At 44.0% G+C, this 20,845-nt stretch overlaps 1 protein-coding gene across 1 annotated transcript; it reads right to left on the minus strand.

Annotated features, from left to right (window-relative positions):
• Window positions 1-142: 142 nt before the first annotated feature.
• LECT2 (leukocyte cell derived chemotaxin 2) lies at window positions 143-13,105 on the minus strand. The gene is made up of 4 exons (XM_075543118.1): window positions 12,974-13,105; window positions 11,034-11,130; window positions 6,146-6,291; window positions 143-328 (listed from the first exon to the last, which is right to left on the minus strand). The coding sequence occupies exons 1-4, from the start codon at window positions 13,017-13,019 to the stop codon at window positions 162-164; spliced, it is 456 nt and encodes a 151-aa protein (XP_075399233.1). The 5' UTR covers window positions 13,020-13,105; the 3' UTR covers window positions 143-161.
• Between the last annotated feature and the right edge of the window lie 7,740 nt (window positions 13,106-20,845).

Raw genomic sequence — 20,845 nt, forward strand, 5'->3', positions numbered from 1 at the left:
GATTAAACATTCAACAGAGTGACCGTTGAAATCAAAAGGCTGCTTTCTTTCGTGCACTCATCATATTTTTTAATGGACGATCAACTTCTTGGAAAGCGGCACATGAATGCAAGTCGCTGAGAAGATAGCTTTGTCCCGGGATGACCTGGCCTCCCCTTCATTCACAGGTTCCCGGTGGGGTCACTGCCGTCACAGTTCTCCACGTGCACGTGTGACTGAATGCCAGGGTACACCGTCTGCATGGGCAGGAGCGTGCCCAGTCGCTCGCCCTTGCTGATCGTGCCTTTATACTTAATGGGCTTAATGTAGAACATTTTGACACAGAAATCTAAAGAAAAAGAAAAAAAAACATTTTCATTATCTGGACTTCAGTAGTCTCAAACCATGAATAAAACAACTAAGAATAGAAATTGCAACAAAGAGAGAGAGAGAGAGAGAGAGAGAGAGAGAGAGAGAGAGAGAGAGAGAGAGAGGATTGAACTCAAAAAGGGGGTTAAAGAAAATGACAGAATCATACTAGAAATGAAAACTAAAATATAAGAGCCCTGAGTGGTGATGGATTCCAATGACCTGTCTGTGGTATAAGACACAGTGATTCAAAAAGGCTGATCATAAAACATTTAGGAAGCTTCTGGGAGAGTGTAGGGTGAGTGGGTTGGAAAGGGGGAACTGATTACAAGGATCCACATGTGGCCTCTTCCCTGGGAGAGGGACAGCAGAGAAGGGGGGGGGAGGGAGACTCCGGATAGGGCAAGATATGACAAAATAACGATGTATAAATTACCAAGGGTACATGAGGGAGGGGGGAAAGGGGAGGGAGGGGAAAAAAAAAAGAGGACCTGATGCAAGGGGCTTAAGTGGAGAGCAAATACTTTGAGAATGATTGGGGCAGGGAATGTATGGATGTGCTTTATACAATTGATGTATGTATATGTATGGATTGTGATAAGAGTTGTATGAGTCCCTAATAAAATGTAAAAAAAGAAAAGAGGAGAAAAAAAATGATGAGGGCAAAGACTGTACAGATGTGCTTTATACAATTGATGTATGTATATGTATGAACTGTGATAAGAGTTGTATGAGCCCCAATAAATTGTTATAAAAAAACATTTAGGAAGCAACTGAAAATAATAAGAAAGTGATTATTATGACGCTGCTACCATAGAGGGCAGACCCAGAGGTCCTGGGACAAGATCGAGGAGGGCGATTTAGCATGCTACGACAATAATTCACAATGAAGATAAGATGTTGAGAGAATTCGTGCACCAAGTAACAAATCGCAGTAAGTGAAAGCATCTAGACAAAGCGGAGACTATGGGAGATGATGCAAGGAGAAATAGAAATCAACTGACAGCTGGAAACGTTCACGCAGTGTAGGCAAGGCACGTGAGCCAGAAATTAAATAAGGCTGGAAATTACTGCATCCCACCCTAGAAGCCCCTAGCCATGTTTGGGGAGGCAGCTCCTGAAATGTAGTGAATCTGCACCGAGATGTGCTTTAAATGTAAGCTACCCATGGGGTTTTGAAAATGTAGCACAAGAAACAAAAAGTAAAATATCTTGTTAATAAATCTATCTTAAATATTGAAATCACCATATTTTGAAGATACTTAGTTATATTAAATATTCAAGGGGGCTTTAAAAAAGACAGGGGAGCTTTTCCATGAACTTTTAGATGCCCCCTCATATTATTGAAATTAATCTCGCCTGTTTTATTTCACTTTTTAGCATAGAGAATGTGAGAGTTTCATAGGTGGTTTGTATTATGTATCTGATGGTCATGCTGGTGTAGATGGTCTAAGCCACAAAGTTAACAAACTATATCTTACAATATATGGACAACATAACGTGCCAGAACTTTACACTGAAAACTAATAAAGTAACTACTAACACAACAATAAAAGACAGCTCAAATGGAGGATGTAACATGTTCATTGATTGAAGGGTTCACTGCTTTAATGTGTCTGTTCCCAAATTGATCAATATATCCAGTGCAATTCCCATCAAAATACTGACAGGAGTTTTGGCTGGAAATTGACAAACTGATTGTGTAATTTATTTGGAAAGGCATAGGGCCAAGAATGGCTTAGAAAATCTGAAAGAAGAACAAAATTGAAAGACTTGCCCTATCAGATATCAGGCATAATAGTAGCACAATGACAGTTATGAAGTAGCAATGAAAACAGGTTTATGGTTGGGGGGCAGTCCCCACAACATGAGGAACTGTCTGAAAGGGTCACGGCACAAGGAAGGTTGAGAACCGCTAGATTCAGACGGTGTGGTGTTTGTGCAAGCCTGACAGGATGACCAATGAAACACAGCAGAAATGTCCAGACACATTCAAACCCTAGCTTGTGATTTTTTAAAATTGCAATGCAGTAGGCAAAAAAAGAGGTGTGTGTGTGTGTGTGTGTGTGTGTGTGTGTGTGTGTGCAGTTTCAAGTGATGTTGCTGAGTCAGTATCGGGGGAGGGGGGAATACATTGCGAACCTTCTATCACCCCTTACACAAAACCAGTTACAAATGGGAGATAGATCTAGATAAGAAAGGTAAAACAAAAAAGTAGATGAAAACTACTTTTCCTCCACTTGGCTCATGGCTCAGGCGGTGGATAAAGGTTTCTCCACAGAGCCATTAACAATAAGGGACAATACTACTAAATTGGGGCTACCTTCACGGAGGCTCCACATGGTCAGAAAAACAAAATCAAAAACGGAAAAGGTAATTTACAAAGTAGCCTATGCCTGCATGTGCCTATCGCATAAAAATTGTTTCCAGAATAGGTGAGACTCTCCCCGTCAATGAAAAGGCCAAATGGAAGAATGGACAAAAGAGGAGGCACTTCACCAAAGGTGACATCCAGGTTGCCAAGACCACAAACAGGGCTCATGCTGTCAGAGAGACGCCCATGACAAGTAGGAGCTCCGGAAGAGCTGCGAGGAAGTGCCTCTTCACGGCCCCGTCCGGAGCAGCTGCTGGAGCCATTCATACAACTCCTTGGGGAAGCGGCGGCATTGGCTAGAACATGCAATCCGATGCGACTCACAAGTCCACGCCTACCACTTTCTGCCATGACCCTGATTCTGAGCCTGCATGCCAGTGGCACAACTGCGTGGTGTGTTTGTGGATGCGCTGGTCCAAAAGGGATGTGATCCAAAACGGCATGGATTATCTGACCACCCCCAATACTCTCTGATCGTAGGAGGGACCACACTTTGGGTTCTCCAGCGTGTGGCTGCTCTCAATCGGTGCCCAGTGATACCTGAAGGTAATCCACTGATTTCCCCTGCCCCAATGTACAGTTAGGTACCCTAAGCGATTGCAGGTCCTTGGGTGGCACAGTGGTTACATGGTGGGCTGAATCCTTGGCAGTTGGAAACCACCTGCAGTTCCTGGGGAGAAAGATGGGGCTTTCTACTCCGGTGAACAGTTACAGTCTCAGGAACTCACTAGAGCAGTTATTCCCGGCCCTTCGAGGGTTGCTTTGAGTCAGCATTGACTCGATGGAAGTGAGTGGGGATGATTAGAGAGAATCGCAGTGTGGTGGCCTGGCTGTGCAGCGAGGTCCTTCCTCCACGGAACATGAGCTCCCTTTCTTCCAAGGGCCCCTGGGAGTTGGCTCAGGTCTCTGGCCTACAGAAAATAGCTATCATATAACTCCTCAGGAATGTGGGCACAGAAATCCATCGGATATCAGCCACGGTATCCCTCCTTGCAAATCCTCTTCCGAATGTGGCTTGAATTTCTGGCAGCCCCACGTTGATGCAACTGTGTTTGAATGACCTTCAGCAAAAGTTTACTTAGGTGGGCTATTCACGGTGTTTCCAGTGCTGCATCAGCTTATTGACTCATCTCAACTGATCTTTTATTGATTCCTGGAGACTTTTTCTTTTTTAACTTGATGCCTGCAGTACAGCTCGGGCTGTACCTTCACAACCACCAGTTCTTCATCATATGCTCCCTCCTAAAAGGGATGAACATCAGCTACCTCTGTGGGTTCAGTAACTGGGTATTTCTTCTATATGCTTCCTGAAGCAGTCGATAGTTTTCTCATAGAACCATTTAATATAGGAACTTGGGACTTGCATGCTTTCTGTAGTTCTCTCAGCTTGAGAAATGCGGAACTTGGCCACACCATGGAGAAAAAACGAACACCGATTGCTCTCACATCAGCTCTCATAGTGACTGCTCTGGGACAGAGTAGAGAGGGTTGATAAGGCTGTGAATTCTTATGAAAGCAAAATGCCACAACTTTCTTCCTTGGAGTAACTGGCAGGTTTGCACAGCCAACCTTGTGGTGAGCAACCTTTGGGTTGAACCATGGCCCTGCCAGTAGTCCTCCTGCCACGGAATGCCCCTCACACAGTGACTGCACTGAGGGCTTCTAGGGGAGTTTGGGGGAAATGGGGAGCTGATAACCAAAACGAGGAAAGTGTTCTCAAATTGACTACAGAGATGATTGCACACTCTTTTAAATATGATTGAACTATCGAGTTGTGTGATATGTGAATTATATGCCAATAAAACTGTTAAAAGGAAAAAGAATGTGGGCACAAACACAGGAGTGGTTCTTACAGTCTTGGTGAAAGGGGTGACCACCGGACCCACTTCCAGCAGGAGTGCACACATACATACGTGTATTAAACACACGCACAGAAGAGAGAGCAAAAGGGAAGAAAGGAAAAGACTCAAAGAGCACAATCCAAACAAATCCTCTGCACAGGCCATGGCCTCATCTAGCTTGAGACCAGAAAAACTAGATAGTGCCCCCCACCATCACCAACCAGTCATTGTGAGAAAAACGTAGAATAGGGCCTTGAATTCCTAAAAACAGAAAGAAAGAGAAGGGGAAAAAGAAAGAAGAAAGGAAAGACCTACTAGCCTGATTGAAACTAGAACATTCTCTGAGTCAGTCTTCAACCCTTGAACCAAAACTCACCCAGGGTTACTTTGTACCTAAATAACAAATTGATTTAAAAAGTGAGTAGCACCCATAAGTACTGTGCTTCTTTAAAAATCACTCACATGAGGCCAGGTAGTCAATATCACGTTAAAATAATTGTGGAATGTAAGGGAGTAAGCAGGGGAACTAGATGAATGGAAACAATGCAACCAGAACAGAAATCATGAGACTATTCATGCCTCAAAAAGAATGTAATCAATGTCATTAGAAAACCTGTGGAGAAGTTGTTGAATAAGAACCTAAAGCACTCTGTAAATGTTCACTGGAAACCCAAAGTGTCTTTTAAAAAGACATGTGCAAGACAGTTGAAAGCAGTGTTCTCACTCTCTAAATCAGGATGCTAGTCAACTCTAGAGACTTAATGAGAAGACGGCATCATAAAATGCAAATACATACATCTGAAAGAATGAACAAACCCTAAAGCATATGGAATGACTCTCACACATATGTGGAAGGAAATAAATATCAACAAAACAATAGTGCATCCCATTTTTATACTTTCCAAAGATGGGCAAAATGAATATACGGCGTGAGAGTTGGGATTGTGCTTGCAGGAGCTCGTGAGTAAAGGCGGCCCAAGAGCCCTGAGAGTCTGGTGCTGTTTTGCTTTTCCAGCTCCGAGAGCTCATTGCACTGCAGTATTCGCTCTGGGAGATTTCCTTGGTCCACACACACACACACACACACACACACACACACGGGCATTTTTCTCTTTGTCGCTTCCCCTCCATAGAATTAAAGGAGATAGCAAATCCAAACCCGTGCTGCCAGAGGGCCAACCCTGACTGTACATGGAAGTCATTGGTAGTATTGCCCCCCGATGCTTGCGAAAGCGCCAGCATGTTCAAATGCAGAGGATTTGACCAATGAAGTGCACCATGAGGGTGAACGTTGCTGAAAGTGCCTTTGCTTGTAGATCATTGAGGAAAGCCACATCAGCCACGTGACGGAAGATGTTCAGTCAACTTTTGGGTGTGGTGTTGTGTGCACCTAAAGCAGAGAGTTTCAGGAAAAACGGTGGAACAACTTTGAAATTGTTTCAGCTATGGTACCTCGGTTGTTTCTCTCACGTTCTAGGTTTCAAATTTTTGAAGAAGATACACGGCTTCTATGTTTGGGACCTGTAATTAAATAAAAGCAGCATCGCTTCCAGTCAGTGTCACAGGTATATATCTTTCTCACCTTGTCCAGATATCTGAACGCCATTATTGATAGCGTTTTCTTTTCTATAAGGCTTCGCCTGTCTCACAATCTTTCCAGTGAAAGGTGCGTACACAGTAGTTCCATCAGAGCACACGACATCAACACCTCGGTGGAGCCTGTGAGTTCTAGGAGGTAAATCAAAAGGAGCACCGTGAGGAAATAATACTGTGCGGAAGCTCTGGTGGAGTTGTGGTCATGTGCTAGGCTGCACGCCGCAAGGACAGCAGGCTGAAACCACCAGCTACTCTGAGGACGAAAGGTGAGCCCTTCAAGACGTGAATGCAACATGCCGGCATGAAGCAGGAACCCAATAGAGAGGTTTGAGGGTCCGGCCCCAATCCCAACTACGTGGACATTCACCCCTCCCCGCGGAAGAATTCACTTCGGAGGACAGCACTGAAGCTATAGCTCAGGGAGAGGGACATGTCTGATCAGAGCACATGGGAGCAAATGAAGGGAGAGGGAGAGGGGTAGAGGGGGAGAGAGAGCGAGAGAGAGACGCACATCCTGGCCCACCAAGCCCTGAGGATGAGATCCCTGTTCAGAGCAGCCAAAGCACAGAAAGGACCATATGGCCTGCTCCACTATGAGACATGACCTTCCTCACTGACTCATAGTGCTCCAGGGACAACACTGGAGACACGGCAGGAATTGTGACCAATCTGACCCCACTACGCGGAGGTGAAAGAAAGCAGCAAGGGGAACAGAGCAATGAAGTTCCCAGGGAACATCAAAAATAGACTCTGGGGCCAGGGTATGGCGCCCCAGCATACTCAACTGGAAAACACTCCTAAAGGCCAACAAACAGACCTTGAACTATTTACAGGCTTTTTTATTTGGTTTTGTTTTGCTCTGTCTTGTTTTTTTGTGCATATGATTGTCTCTACAGGTCTATTTAGATAAGATAGGTGGGATAAACAATCTGGAGGAGAAAACAATGGGACGGACTTTTCCAGAGAGGATATGGGAGAGTGGAAGGTAGGGGAAAGAAAGTGAGTGTTAACAAACCCAGGGACAAGGGAACAAGTGATCTAAAATCAATGTCAAGGAGGTGTAGGAGGCCTGGTAGGACTTGGTCAAGGGCAATGTAACCAAGAGGAATTACTGAAACCCAAATGAAGGTTGAACATGATAGTGGGACAAGAGGAAAGTAAAAGGAAATAGAGGAAAAAACTAGGAGGCAAAGGGTATTTATAGAGGTCTAAATAAAGGCATGTACATATGTAAATATATCTATATGATGGGGGCAAATAGATCTGTGTACATATATTTATAGGTTTAGTATTAAGGTAACAGATGGACATTGGGCTTCTACTAAAGTAATCCCTCAACACAAGAATACTTTGTTCTATTAAATTGACATTCCATGATGCTCACCTTCCCAACATGATCGCTGAAGACAAAGTGGGTGCAAGAGCAAATGTGGTCAAGAAAGTTGATGGTGCCTGGCTATCATAAAACATAGTGTCTGCGGTCTTTTTTTTTTTGTAAACATTTTATTAGGGACTCATACAACTCTTATCACAATCCATACATACATCAATTGTATAAAACACATCTGTACATTCTTTGCCCTCATCATTTTCAAAGCATTTGCTCTCCACTTAAGCCCTTTGCATCATGTCCTCTTTATTCCCTTCCCTCCCTGCTCCCCCTCCCTCATGAGCCCTTCATAATTTATAAATTATTATTTTGTTGTATCTTGCACTATCTAACGTCTCCCTGCACCCCCACCCCTTTCTGTTGTCTGTCCCCCAGGGAGGAGGTCACATGTAGATCCCTGTAATCAGTTCCCTCTTTCCAACCCACTCACCCTCTACCCTCCCAGTATCGCCCCTCACACCCCTGGTCCTGAAGGTATCATCCACCCTGGATTCCCTGTGCCTCCAGCTCCCATCTGCACCAGTGTACTTCTTCTGCTCTATCCAGACTTGCAAGGTAGAATTCGGATCATGGTAGTTGGGGCAGAGGAAGCATTTAGGAACTGGGGGAAAGCTGCATTCTTCATCAGTGCTACATCGCACCCTGACTGACTCATCTCCTCCCCTAGGCCCTTCTGTGAGGGGATCTCCAGTGGGTGACAAATGGGCTTTGGGTCTCCACTCTGCACTTCCCCCTTCATTCACTATGGTAAGATTTTTTTTTTCCTGATGATGCCTTAAACCTGATCCCTTCGACACCTCATGATCACACAGGCTGGTGTGCTTCTTCCATGTGGGCTTTGTTGCTTCTGAGCTAGCTGGCCGCTTGTTCACCTTCAAGCCTTTAAGACAGTGTCTGGGGTCTTAAAGGCTTAAAGATAAACACATGTCCATCTTCAAAAATCCTACAGCTTCTGAGCGAATTCTGACTCATAGCAGCCCTATAATGACTTTCTATAGCTATAAATCTTTACAGGTACAGACAGCCTCCTCTTTCTTCTGAGGAGCAGCTGGTGGGCTTGATCCACTGACCTTGACCTAAATAGCCCAATGCTTACGCAGCAGTGCCACCAAGGCTCTGGTAGTTCATCCTCAGTGAAAAAGAGCACGGCTGTCAAGGAGATGGTTGACACAGTGACTGCAAAAATGGGCTAAAACAGCAATAATTGTGAAGGAAATAGAAGCATTTCATTCTGTTGCACTATGAGTTGGAGCCAACCCAATGGCACCCAACAACAACAGCAGCAGCAGCAAGTACATTATTAGTCTATGGCACTTTGGGCACATGAGGCAATTGAGGCAAATACATTTTATAAATTCTGAATCCTGACGCCTGCAAGATGCATTTTGGTAAGTTGTACAGCAGCTCATCTTAAACGACATCACCTCACCCTCCTCTCATTTTCCTCTGGGTGATCCAGAAGAGTCATACTCAGCATCATTTATTGTGTGTGATATTTATGTTATTTATTTATGTGTTCTAAAGGAGTCTGGGATATTATAGTACAGTGCATGACACTCCCTGGCTTTATGAAAGTGTGTAAGGCCCCAAACACAACATAGTTCCAGATGGTGACATTTTTGAGTTGGTCTCTACGTCTCTCAGTAGTTAGTATTTGTTTCTCACTAAAGTCACTGTGCCTGCTTTTACTAGCCCTGGCTTCCTTCTGACACTTGGTGGTGCAGTGGTTATGACTTGGACTGCCAAGTGTAAGGTCAATAGTTCAAACCGGCCAGCTACTCCTTGGGGAAAAGATGGGGCTTTCTACTCCGTAAAGAGTTCCACTCTAGGCATAGTGGGGCTGGTATTTGAAATCTACTCGATGCTAATGAGTTTGAGTTTGGTTTTTCTCCCATCTAATAGTGTACTTCAGGGGTGCTCAATACAGCAATCGCAATCTACTAGTCAAGCACAAATGTAGTGTGTGTGGGTAGATCGCATAACGTTAAAACAATAGATGTAAGCCTATCATCAATCCCGTCATTTAATTGATATGCAGAGCAGCCAATCAGACGCAATCTTAGGTGTCAAACACATGCGCAAACCACTGCACTAAGTGCAGCAAAACTGACAAGCTAAGTTACCGCCAATTTTTAGACCTTGGTTTTTTTTTTTTTGTCTTAAACGTAACAAAGGGCATTAAAATGATTGGGGGAGCTGGGCCAGGCAGGAAGACAAAAACGTATCACTTTCATACGGAATGGGAGATTTTGACACTACATGCCGACATTCAGCTGAAGTCCAGAGCGCATGCACAGTTCTGGAACTTACTCTGAGAGGGAAATACCCAAATGTGAGAACATGTGCTACCTTCTTGACTGCATTATTCGGCTCTACTTATTTATGTGAGTCAACCTTTTCCCACACAAAGATCATTAAGTCCAAGTACCGTTCCACCATGACTGGTGATCATTAGGAAGTGTGCTTGAGGCTGGCTGTCAGCAGCTACTGTCCGGACTATGCATCCCTGGCTCAGTCCATTGCAAGTCGTTAGAGGAAACTCAGGTCATGACAAAAAATGTACATAGTTAATTGTGTTGTGTTGTGCAATATGGAGTCATGAGGTTATGCAAGGTACACAAACATACATTGTACATATTAAGAATTCTCAATGCACTTATGAATAAATACAAATATGTTTTGCATTTTTGTAGTTGGTAGAACATTTTGACTTGATCATTTTATAAGTAGCTCGCATGCTAAAAAAGTGTGAGCATGCTTGGTCTACTGCCTAGCAGACCAGATTATTAGAATTATGTGGGAAGCCATTTGAGCAGGTTCCTAGTGAGGATCCAAAAGAATTATCAAGGTGATATCAAATATTTTTCATATATCCAGTGCATAAACTTTAGGGTATTCGCTACTTGATTCTAAATTTTGGCATTTCAGAGGACATTTTCCATATGACTCATTTCTTGACTCCCATGGAAGGTATATAAGGAAGCTTTGCCAGCGACTTTCTCTGTCATTAGGACAGAGATGAAATGATGCAATTGGACACGAGGCTATTTCAATAGCCAGTGGCAACCACAAGGTGGTGCTGGTGCTACTAAAACCTCACCTGGGTGTCCCTCAGATCCCCCTCAGAGAAAGAAGCAGGCTTGCTGAGGGTCAGCAACTTCCAGAGTCAAAGTCCAGCCTTCACCTGCCCAGAGTGTTCAACAAGCTCCTTAATGTGTCACCTCAGTTCAAGATTCTCGTCTACAAAATGTCACGTTTGCTTGTCACCTGGCGAGTTCAATCGATGTGTGGAAACATCCTAATGACGGGGTTTGCTCCTTCTCTGTTCTTTTTTCCCAGCCCAGGGCCCACACCGGAGGCACCGTCCTTGGCACCGGTAGAATGGTTCACATGTGGCAGTTCATGCTGCCAGAAGGAGACAGTTGTGGCCACCTGGGAAACATGCAGCTGGGACACTGACAGTGTTATCCGTGAAATCCCATACCTTTTAGCAGAGTAATGTCCACAGCCGAAGGAATCACACGTCCGGATTTCGTTGTAAGACTTGCCAGCACATAGAGTGGCCCATGGTCCAGCCCATACTGAAAAGGAGCGACAGGAAAAGTAGGTTTTCATTCTCCATTCTCCCAGTGCCTTTTCAAAATTCCGTTCACAAGATAACTTTCTCCTGAATTTCTACAGTATGGGGAGCAGTCTTCCTCTAACTTGGCACTCAGATGTCAAAGAATGTTTGAAAATGTGTTTATTGAGAAGCATTCACTTCTATAATGAGGCTGCCTGCTCCCATAAAGATGCACAGTCCCGATTGCTGGGTTGGAATCAGCCTGATGGCAGTGCGCAATGTACACTATGCTTTTCCGTTATTGTTATATTTTACTCACTACCTGGAATGGGGACTATGATGTTTGCATTTAGTCAAATCATCAAATGGCATGATATATATATGTATACATATACGCACACATACATTTTCAGAAATGCAAAGGTAATGTTTGAATACTTCTTTATTCTTATCCCTGGGAATCAAAGGCAAACAAATGCTTGAGTTGAAGGAGAAGCAAACTGTGAGCTAGCAAAGCTGATGTTACATTAAGTAAAGTATTTACTTGAGTATAAGCTGCCCGAGTATTAGCCGAGGCACCTAAGTTTACCACAAAACTGCATTAAAAATGTGCTTAAAAACTCAGCTTATACATGAGAAAATGCGGTAAATTTCTCCCATGTTTGTAAACATGGAAGGGGAAGATTCTTAGAAATAAAATGTCAAAACAATTTAGCTAAGATTGGTAGAGTAGGGAAAGGACCTTTCCAGAAGAGCACAACCTCATCTTTGTCCCAGAGAATGATTGGTGGGTTTGAACCGCCGACCTTGAAGTTTCACAGCCCAACACATAACCCATTATGCCTCCACAGCTCTCCTTGAGAAGGAGAATAAACTCGCAGCGAGTCCGTTCTATGGGTCAACTCTGACTCATAGCAACCCTCTAGGACAGGGAAAAGATGCTCCCTGTGGGTTTCCGAGACTAACTCTTTGCAGGAGCAGAAAGCTTCAGCTCTCTCCCGTGGGAAAGAGAATAGATAGAATTAAAAGAAAACTTAAGAAGCAATACATTGTAGAGGAGGGACTAGCTCTCTCAGTGTTTTGTACAGCTTTTAAGCTGTGTCTTGTCTCGTTAATTTAGTAAGCATTGCTAAATGTTCAATTGAATTAAGTGTCCTGGGTTTGAAATAAACATTCACAGAGACAAGCAGTTAGCTAACACCGTTCATTGCAAAATAATCAGACAAGACCCTGCTAATTTGGTTGTGGGCTGTATCCTGTTCAGCGTCATGTGAGCTATGAAGAGATGCTATGGGTTAGAGCTATGAGCTTAGTCTTTAGTTTCACAAGTGCAGGTGGATTTCAAAAGTCTTATACCTTGAAGCTAAACTTCAGGCCAATGCTTGGATCAAAACATAATACCAGACTTTGGCAAACTAATATTTAAGCATTTGGAATCGAGACGCCTCTTATTGTGTTCAGTGATGTCCACATGTTTGTGTCCCACTGTAACTTTTAAGTGAGCGCTGCCCTATGTCCTGGGTCAGCAATGATCTAAACCAAGTGCCCACACGCTGCTTGATGGCCATTGCTCCTTCATGGAACCACAAACTTCTATTTTCTACTTTTGACCAAAATTGAAGGGCTTTTCTTAGCACCCTTCCATTCATGTCAATATTCTCCTCATGGAAGAACCAAGATATTCAGGGTGGTATGTCAGCCGCCCTCCGACCCCCACCCTATAGCTCCTTCCCTTTCCTCTCCGAGTACGTTAGCACACCGCTTCTGTGGCAACTGTGCGATTTAAATGGCTTCTAACTTGGAACCCTTATGTCGCATTTCTAAAACTCCACCAAGACTCTCAGAGAGCACAATGGGCTTACCAGGAGAGATGGAAACAGCCAAAAGGAGGACTCTTGTGAGAAGCATTTGGCTTGGATTTCCTTTGTGCGGGCTCGTCCTCTGGCAACCAGAATTGCTCCCAGCGCACTTCGGAGGAAGGCTCAGGTGTTAGTTCATACACTAACTCTTGAGCCTTGGAATTTTGTGTCTCTGATTTCTTTCCTTCAGTATTAGGCACACACACAAATAATAAAGAGAACAAATGAGGGAAGTCAAATTGTAATATTCCAAGAATAGCTCTTCGATTCACAAGCAGGACTTCATAAAGCATTCAAAACCCTTTGATCTGAAGAAGAAGTCGATATGAATCGGAAAGCTGACTAAATATTAACAGAAAGTGATAAGGCTGGGTACAGATCGACAGTCTCCTGGGCTGTGGCAGATGGGCAAGGTTTCCCCGTGAACTTCACATAGGACAGCGCTTGTTACTTTCAGAAACAAGAAGGTACATAGTGCAATAGTACACTTGTTGCCATCATCATTTTCAAAACATTTTGTTCTTGAGCCCTTGGTATCAGCTCATTTTCCCCTAGCTCCCCACCCTCCCTCCCTCATGAACCTTTGATAATTTATCATTTATTATTATTATATCATGTCTTACACTGACTACTTTTCTGTTGTCCATCCCCCTGGGAGGGGGTTATATGTAGATCATTGTGATCGGTTTCTTACCCCCACCTCCTCATTACCCTCCTGGTATCGCTACTCTCAATATTGATCCTGAGGGGTCTATCTGTCCTGGATTCCCTGTGTTTCCAGCTCTTATCTGTACCCGTGTACATGCTCTGGTCTAGCTGGATTTTTAAGGTATAATTGGAGTCATGATCGAGCGGGAGTGGGGGGAAGGATTAAGGAAGTAGAGGAAAGTTATATGTTTCATTGATGCTATACTGCACCCTGACTGGCTCGTCTCTTCCTTATGACCCTTCTGTAAGGGGATGTCCAATTTTCTACAGATGGCCTTTGGGCCTCCACTCAGCTCTCCCCCTCATTTACATCGATATAATTTTTGTTCTGGTTCTTTGATGCCTGATCCCATAGATACCTCATGATCACACAGGCTGGTGAGCTTCTTCCATATGGACTTTGTTGCTTCTCAGATAGGTGGCCACTTGTTTATCTTCAAGCCTTTAACAGCCAGACACAATATCTTTTGATAGTTGGGCACCATCAGCTTTCTTCAACACATTTGCTTGTGCACACATTTGCCTTCAGTGATCATGTCCCTGGTCTTATTTTTAACAATATAGTTTTATATTTTCTTAAAACTTCTTCAAAATAAGCCCCCATGGTTAGCCTGTGTCTTTTGAGAAGTCTATTAAAATTACCTCTTTGGGGTCCTTAAACACAGTCACCAAAACTTTATGAGCTGGACTCATCACCTTGGATTTAATGAGGCCAACAGAGCCCCTTTGACCCATAAAACTGATGGGGAGGCATCCTCAGGAGACAAAAAAAAGTGTACTACTGTGAGAACCTGTCTGCAGGCATTGATTTGCAGAGACAGGTGGAAACGTGTTCTGTTTGGGCTAAATTAGAACCCTAGTAGCACTACCTCTTTCACTTATCTGTAGGGTCCCTATGTATCGTCATCTACTCGATGCCTATGAGTTTGACTTTTCTGGTTATATCGATGTATCTATATCTATCTTTACACCTATCCATCTCTATCTCTACACCCAAAACCCATAACCATTGGGTCAATTCTATCTCATATCATGAAATAGTGTATTGTTTGCTTTCAGACAACATAAATAACCCTAAGAAATACTGTTCAGGAGCTCTGGTGGCATAGTGGTAATGTGGTGAGCTGCTAACCGCAAGGTCAACAGTTTGAAATCACCATGTGCTCCATGGGAGAAAGATGAGGCTTCCTACTCCTGGAAAAGTCACAGTCTTCAAAACCACAGGAGTTTTGCCTGTCCTATAGGGTCGCTATTGCCTGGTCTTGGCACAAGGGACTCCATTTTGAGTTTGGTGCCTCCACCTTAGCTCTCAGAACTCACCCCTCGCTGGCCTCCCCTCCCCTCCCTGAAAACCACAAATTCTGAGAACCAAACATCCCCAGAGCCAGGACGTTCTTTGAAGATATGGTCACTCCCACGACGTTCTTTGAAGATATGGTCACTCCCACCGTCCTTGACATATAGATAAGATTAACGACCTTCTCCCTTCTGAAGCACCTGTGTGCACAGATCCTCCCCAGCTTCGATCCTTCCGAACAGTGCCTGCCAGCAGTGGGCACAAAAACGCTGCCAGGATTTTTTCCCGGCGCGGCTTCAATAGCTCAATACCCTGACTTGCTGAACCCGCCCGCAAGCTTCTCAATAAAGCCTGCTTCTAAAACTTTGCCAATTGGATCTTTGGTTCTGTTTCACGCCCCAGTAAACCTTACAGCTATGAGTCAGCATCAATTTGATGGCAGTGATTTAGAAAAGCCATCCAAAACTAGCTAGAGGACCTTACATATTCTGCAAGGACATGTGAATGTCCCCCGTGACTGAGAAGGAGAGAGAAGTGCCCTTAGTGTAAGAAAAAGGAAAATGAGGTTCAATCCTAGGGCCACAAGAAAGCATCTCCTGCCATACCCCATTAAAACAATGTTCCTATCATGTATTTGAGCAAGCCATATCCCCTTCAAAAATCAGACGAATGCAGAAATAGCCACTTTGCTTTCCACATTAATGGGTTGGTAAGATCAACAAAAGTTAGCTTGTGTTAGATTGAAAAGGACTGGAAAATTACTATAAACACTTATTAGTGTGTGTTTTTCCTATCCATAAACAAAATCCAGAACAGCTTATCCTGAAAGTCAGTCACTGGCGGTACTTCTCCAGTTAACATCAGAATGAATGTTTGTGTTGTCTGATGATGCCTCTCATGTGGTGAGGGAAGGGGGCTAATGAGACAGGGTGGTAGAGGCAACCCTTCGTGGCTCTCTTCCTGCTCTGCCTTGGCCTGGCATCTCACAGATGGCAAGGTTTGCATGTGAAAGGATGGGAATGAGTCTGCCCTCCTTGCAGACAGACATCTAGGAAAGGGTATGTTGTTAGGACCCTCAGGTTGAATCTGACTCATGGGAACCCCATGGGCACTGTGACCAACTGCTTGTGATCCATAGCGTTTTCATGGACTGGTTTTTCTGAAGTCGATCACCAGGCATTTCTTCCCAGTCTATATTAGTCTAAAAATGCCACCGAAACCTTTTTAGCATCATTGTCATGTGCAAGCCTCTACTGACAGATGGGTCATAGCTCTTCTGAGGTGCATTGGCCAGGAATCAAACCGGGTCTATTACAGGGAAAGCAAGAATTCTATCACTGAAGCACTGTTTCCCACAAGATAGAGAATACTTTTGTGGAATACAGGAGGGTTCGAGAGATGTTCTGAATTTTGAAAGACCTTGTAAAATATGTTTTTATAAGTAGTGTGTTTTAATACTGCCTGATATCCAGGTCCCTTCAGGTCAAGGATGCTATGAATTATACTCAGGTATAGCCAAACATGTCATAAAATCTCATCATCTAGGAAAGGAATAGGTCACTGGAACAGAATAGATTTGGAAAGAGTCGGACACTTCAGGGAAGATGGCGATGGAGTAACACATACCAGAGGGGCCCCACAGAATTCAGCCCAGGAGGGTTGCTTAGAGGGAAATTCAACACTGCTGTAATGGAGGAGGGGCATCATAAAGATAAGTAGGCACAGACCCACGAGGTTTTGAGGGCCTGGGGGCTTTTGGCTTACCTCAGTGGAGGCTGGCTGCAGATTGACCTTGGCCCCGCCACTGTCTCTACCAGAGCCGGGACCATTTGGAGCCTCTAGGGGCTTGGTCTCAACACAGCCACAGTTTGCACCACTCCTCTGAGAGGGAAGCTATGGGAGGATAAAGTGGTAGGTTAATTCCATAGTGAAATAAGCTGTAGGCAGTTCAAAGAAGCATTCCTACAAGTCTCCCAGAGAGAGCCAGTGCTCTTCGACTCCCTGGAAAATGGCACCCAGCTCCTCTAAAACAACGCAACACAAACAGCCATCAGCCCTAACAACCTCAACGAAAAATTAGGAGAAACAAAAGCCAATGGCAGAAGATGTCCTGAACATAATGACATGCATAGAAAAAGCAGACATTGAGCTGCCACAGAAAGAAATTTTCAGAATGCTACTTGGAGTCATGCAGAATATGAGGGAAACAATAGAGAAAAAGGATGGAATGATAGAGGAGATAAAAGCCATAAACCAAGGGAAATACAGGAGCTTAGGGAGAAGATAATAAAAACCAGTAGTAGAAACACGGACCTCAAGAATGGACTGGAGGAAGCAGAGAACCGTGTCAATGACTTGAAGGAAAGCCAAGCAGACTTTAACAAACGCAAACAAAAATCTAATAAGATCATCAGAGAAGCTGAAGAAAACTTAAGAGCTATGTGTTATGTTATGAAGTGGAACAGCATTAGAATTATTAGCTTATCGGAGGAAGACACAACAAAGAAGTCATCTGCAACAACAGTGAGAGAATTCTTGGAGGAAAACTCCCCCAGCTTAATGAATGAAAGCCAGGCAACCATTCAGGAGGCTGAAAGAACACCAGCTAGACTGAATCTCAAGAAGAAGTCACTAAGGCACATACTAGTTAAACTATCCAACTTTGAGGAAAGGGGGAAAATCATGAGAGTAGCTAGGGAAAAACAAGCAATCACATATAAAGGTTCCCAAATAAGAATATGCTCAGACCTATCAGCAGAAACTATGAATAAGAAGAGAGAGTAGAGTAACATGTTCTAAAAATTGAAGGCAAACAATGCAAACCCAAGAATACTCTACTCAGCCAAATTATCGATCAAGATAGATGGAGAAGTAAGAGTCTTCCCAGACCAGGAAAAACTCAAAGAATACGTTAGAAGAAACCCAGCCCTACAAAAGCTCCTTGCCGACCCAGTATGGGTGAAGAACAACACTCACGAAGCATAAATAAGAGACTGCCACATAGACCACCTCAGCCAAAGGGTAAAAAGAGAAAACAGACCTCAAGATAGCATTGACTTAAAGATGGAAAGAATCCAAAGGCTGCTGAGGTAGTTTAAAAAAAAAAGGCAAAGGGGCATAGGGAAAAAGCTACGGTATACAAACATTCCTGGGGTGAGGACTAGGTAATATGGCAGGGACCAGACCAAATACAGGGATACATGTGATAGACAACTAAAAAGGAGGTGGGGAAAGTAAAATAATAATAATAATAAGAAGAAGAAGAAAAGGGTATTGGGGGCACAGGGCACTCACCCACCCAAGGAGAGGGTATTGTTTATATCTACACAGGGAAAGAGGAACCAGACTTCAACCCAGTGCTCCAAGATGTGAATGCAACATGCGGGCATGGAGTAGGGAACCAGTAGAGAGGTCTGGGGGGCCAGCTCCAACCGCAACTACTAAGTGGACACCTGTCCCTCCCCTCAGAAGAATTTATTTCAAAGGACGGTACTGAATCTACAGCTCCTAGAGAGGAACATATCTGATTGGAGCCCATGGGAGCAGATGAAGGGAGAGGAGGAGAGAGTGGAGCACATCTTGGCCCACCAGACCATGAGGTCGATGTTCCTAATTAGAGCAGCTAGTCGACAGAGAGGACCACATGGCCGGCCCCACTGTGAGACATGACACCCCTCACTGACCCATAGCCCTATAGAGGACAAGACAAGAGACACAGTGTGGGAATTGCACCCGCAGATCCCACCATACTGAGGCAATACATTAAGGGTGTGCCACAGAACAGCAAGGGAATGGAGCGGCGAGGTCCTCAGGAAATGCTGAAGGTGGACTTTGAGGTCAGGGCATGGTGCCACAACAGACTGGACTGGAAAACACTCCTAAAGGCCAGCAAACAGTCCTTGAACTAATTACAAGCTTTTCTTTCTTGTTATGTTTTGTTGTCATTGGTTTGCTGCTGCGGTTGTTTTGTTGTATATTGTTGCTTGGTTTTGCTCTGTCTTGTTTTTGTGCGTGTTATTATCTCTGCAGGTCTATCTAAATAAGATAGGCTGGATGAACAATTGGAAGAGAAAACAACGGGATCGGCAGTTCTGCGGGGACATGGGCGAGGGGGAGGTGGGGGAAAAGATAGTGGTGTTAATAAACCCAGGGACAAGGGAACAACAAACAATCCAAATTGGTAGTGAGGAGGGTGTGGGAGGCCTGGTTGGGTATGATCAGGGTAATGTAACCACGAGGAGTTGCTGAAACCCTGGTGGGGACTGAGCATGATAGTGGTTGGGATAGGAGGGAAGTCAAAGGAAATAGAGGAAAGAGTTGGGAGGCAAAGGGCATTTCTAGAGGTCTAGATAAAGACATGTGCATATGCAAATATATTTATATATGAGGATGGGGAAATAGATCTACGTGCATATATTTATAGATTTAGTATTAAGGTAGCAGAAGGACATTGGGCCTCCACTCAAGCACTCCCTCAATGCAAGAATACTTTCTTCTATTAAATTGGCATTCTATGATGCTCACCTTCCCGACAGAACCGCTGAAGACAAAGAGGGTGAACAACCAAATGTGGTGAAGAAGGGGTCTGAAAGGCTTGAAGGTAAATAAGCGGCCATCTGGCTCAGAAGCAATAAAGCCCACATGGAAGAAGCACACCAGCTTTTGTGATCACGAGGTGCCGAAGGGATCAGTTACCAGGCATCAAAGAACAAAAAATCATATCATTGTGTGCTCATCTCCCCGATATGACCGCTGAAGACAAATGGGTACATAAGTAAATGTGGCAAAGAAAGTTGATGGTGCCTAGCTATCAAAAGATATAGCATCTGGGGTTTTAATGGCTTGAAGGTAAACAAGCGGTCATCTCGCTCAGAAGCAGCAAAGCCTACATGGAAGAAAGACACCAGCCTGTGTGATCACAAGGTGTTGAAGGGATCAGGTATCAGGCATCATCTAAACAGAAAATCTTACCATAGTGAATGAGGCTGGGAGTGCTGAGTGTAGACCCAAAGCCCAATTGTATGCGACTGGACACCCCCTTACTGAAGGGTCTTGGGGAGGAGAAGAGCCAGTCAGGGTGTAATGTAGCAACGATGAAAAATACAACTTCCTCTAGTTCCTAAATGCTTCCTCCCCCTGCCACGCCCCCCACTGTCATGATCCAAATCCTACCTTGCAAGTCTGGCTAGACCAGAGGATGTACACTGGTACAGATGGGAAGTGGAAACACAGGGAATCCTGGGCAGATGATCCCCTCAGGATCAGTGGTGTGAGTGGCGATACTGGGAGGGGATTGGGAGGGTGGGTTGGAAAGGGGGAACCGATTTTAAGGATCTACATGTGACCTCCTCCCTGGGAACAGACAACAGAAACGTGAGTGAAGGGAGATGTGGGACAGAGCATGATATGATAAAATAATAATTATCAAGGTTTCATGAGGGAGGGGGAGTGGGGAAGGAGGGGGAAAATGAGGACCTGATGCCAGGGGCTTAAGTGGAGAGCAAATGTTTTGAGAATGATGAGGGCAATGAATGTACAACTGTGCTTCACACAATTGGTGTATGTATGGATTGTGATAAGAGTTGTATGAGCCCCTAATAAAATGATTTAAAAAAAAGATTTGGAAAGAGGCATAAATACAGACAGTATTTAGTACATGGTATAATTGTCACTTCAGCTGACTAGAAGAAGACGACTTATTCCATAAATAGCATTGAAACATAATTTGGCAAGAAAAAAATTGGATCCTTTGGTGAATAATATTTTTAAAAGCATTTAATTGGGGGCTCTTACAGCTCTTATAACAATCCATATATCAGTTTTATCGAACACACATGTACATATGTTGCCATCATCATATTCAAAACACT

Source organism: Tenrec ecaudatus, chromosome 2 (genome assembly GCF_050624435.1).
Source record: "Tenrec ecaudatus isolate mTenEca1 chromosome 2, mTenEca1.hap1, whole genome shotgun sequence".
Classification (NCBI taxonomy): domain Eukaryota; kingdom Metazoa; phylum Chordata; class Mammalia; order Afrosoricida; family Tenrecidae; genus Tenrec; species Tenrec ecaudatus.

Excerpts from the sequence above, each read along its gene's own strand:
- LECT2 (XM_075543118.1), bottom strand. The coding sequence starts at position 13,019 with ATGCTTCTCACAAGAGTCCTCCTTTTGGCTGTTTCCATCTCTCCTG. Across the intron at positions 6,292-11,033 it reads GGACATTACTCTGCTAAAAG|AACTCACAGGCTCCACCGAG; the intron begins GTATGGGATTTC and ends TTTACCTCCTAG. Across the intron at positions 329-6,145 it reads CGTTCAGATATCTGGACAAG|ATTTCTGTGTCAAAATGTTC; the intron begins GTGAGAAAGATA and ends CTTTTTCTTTAG.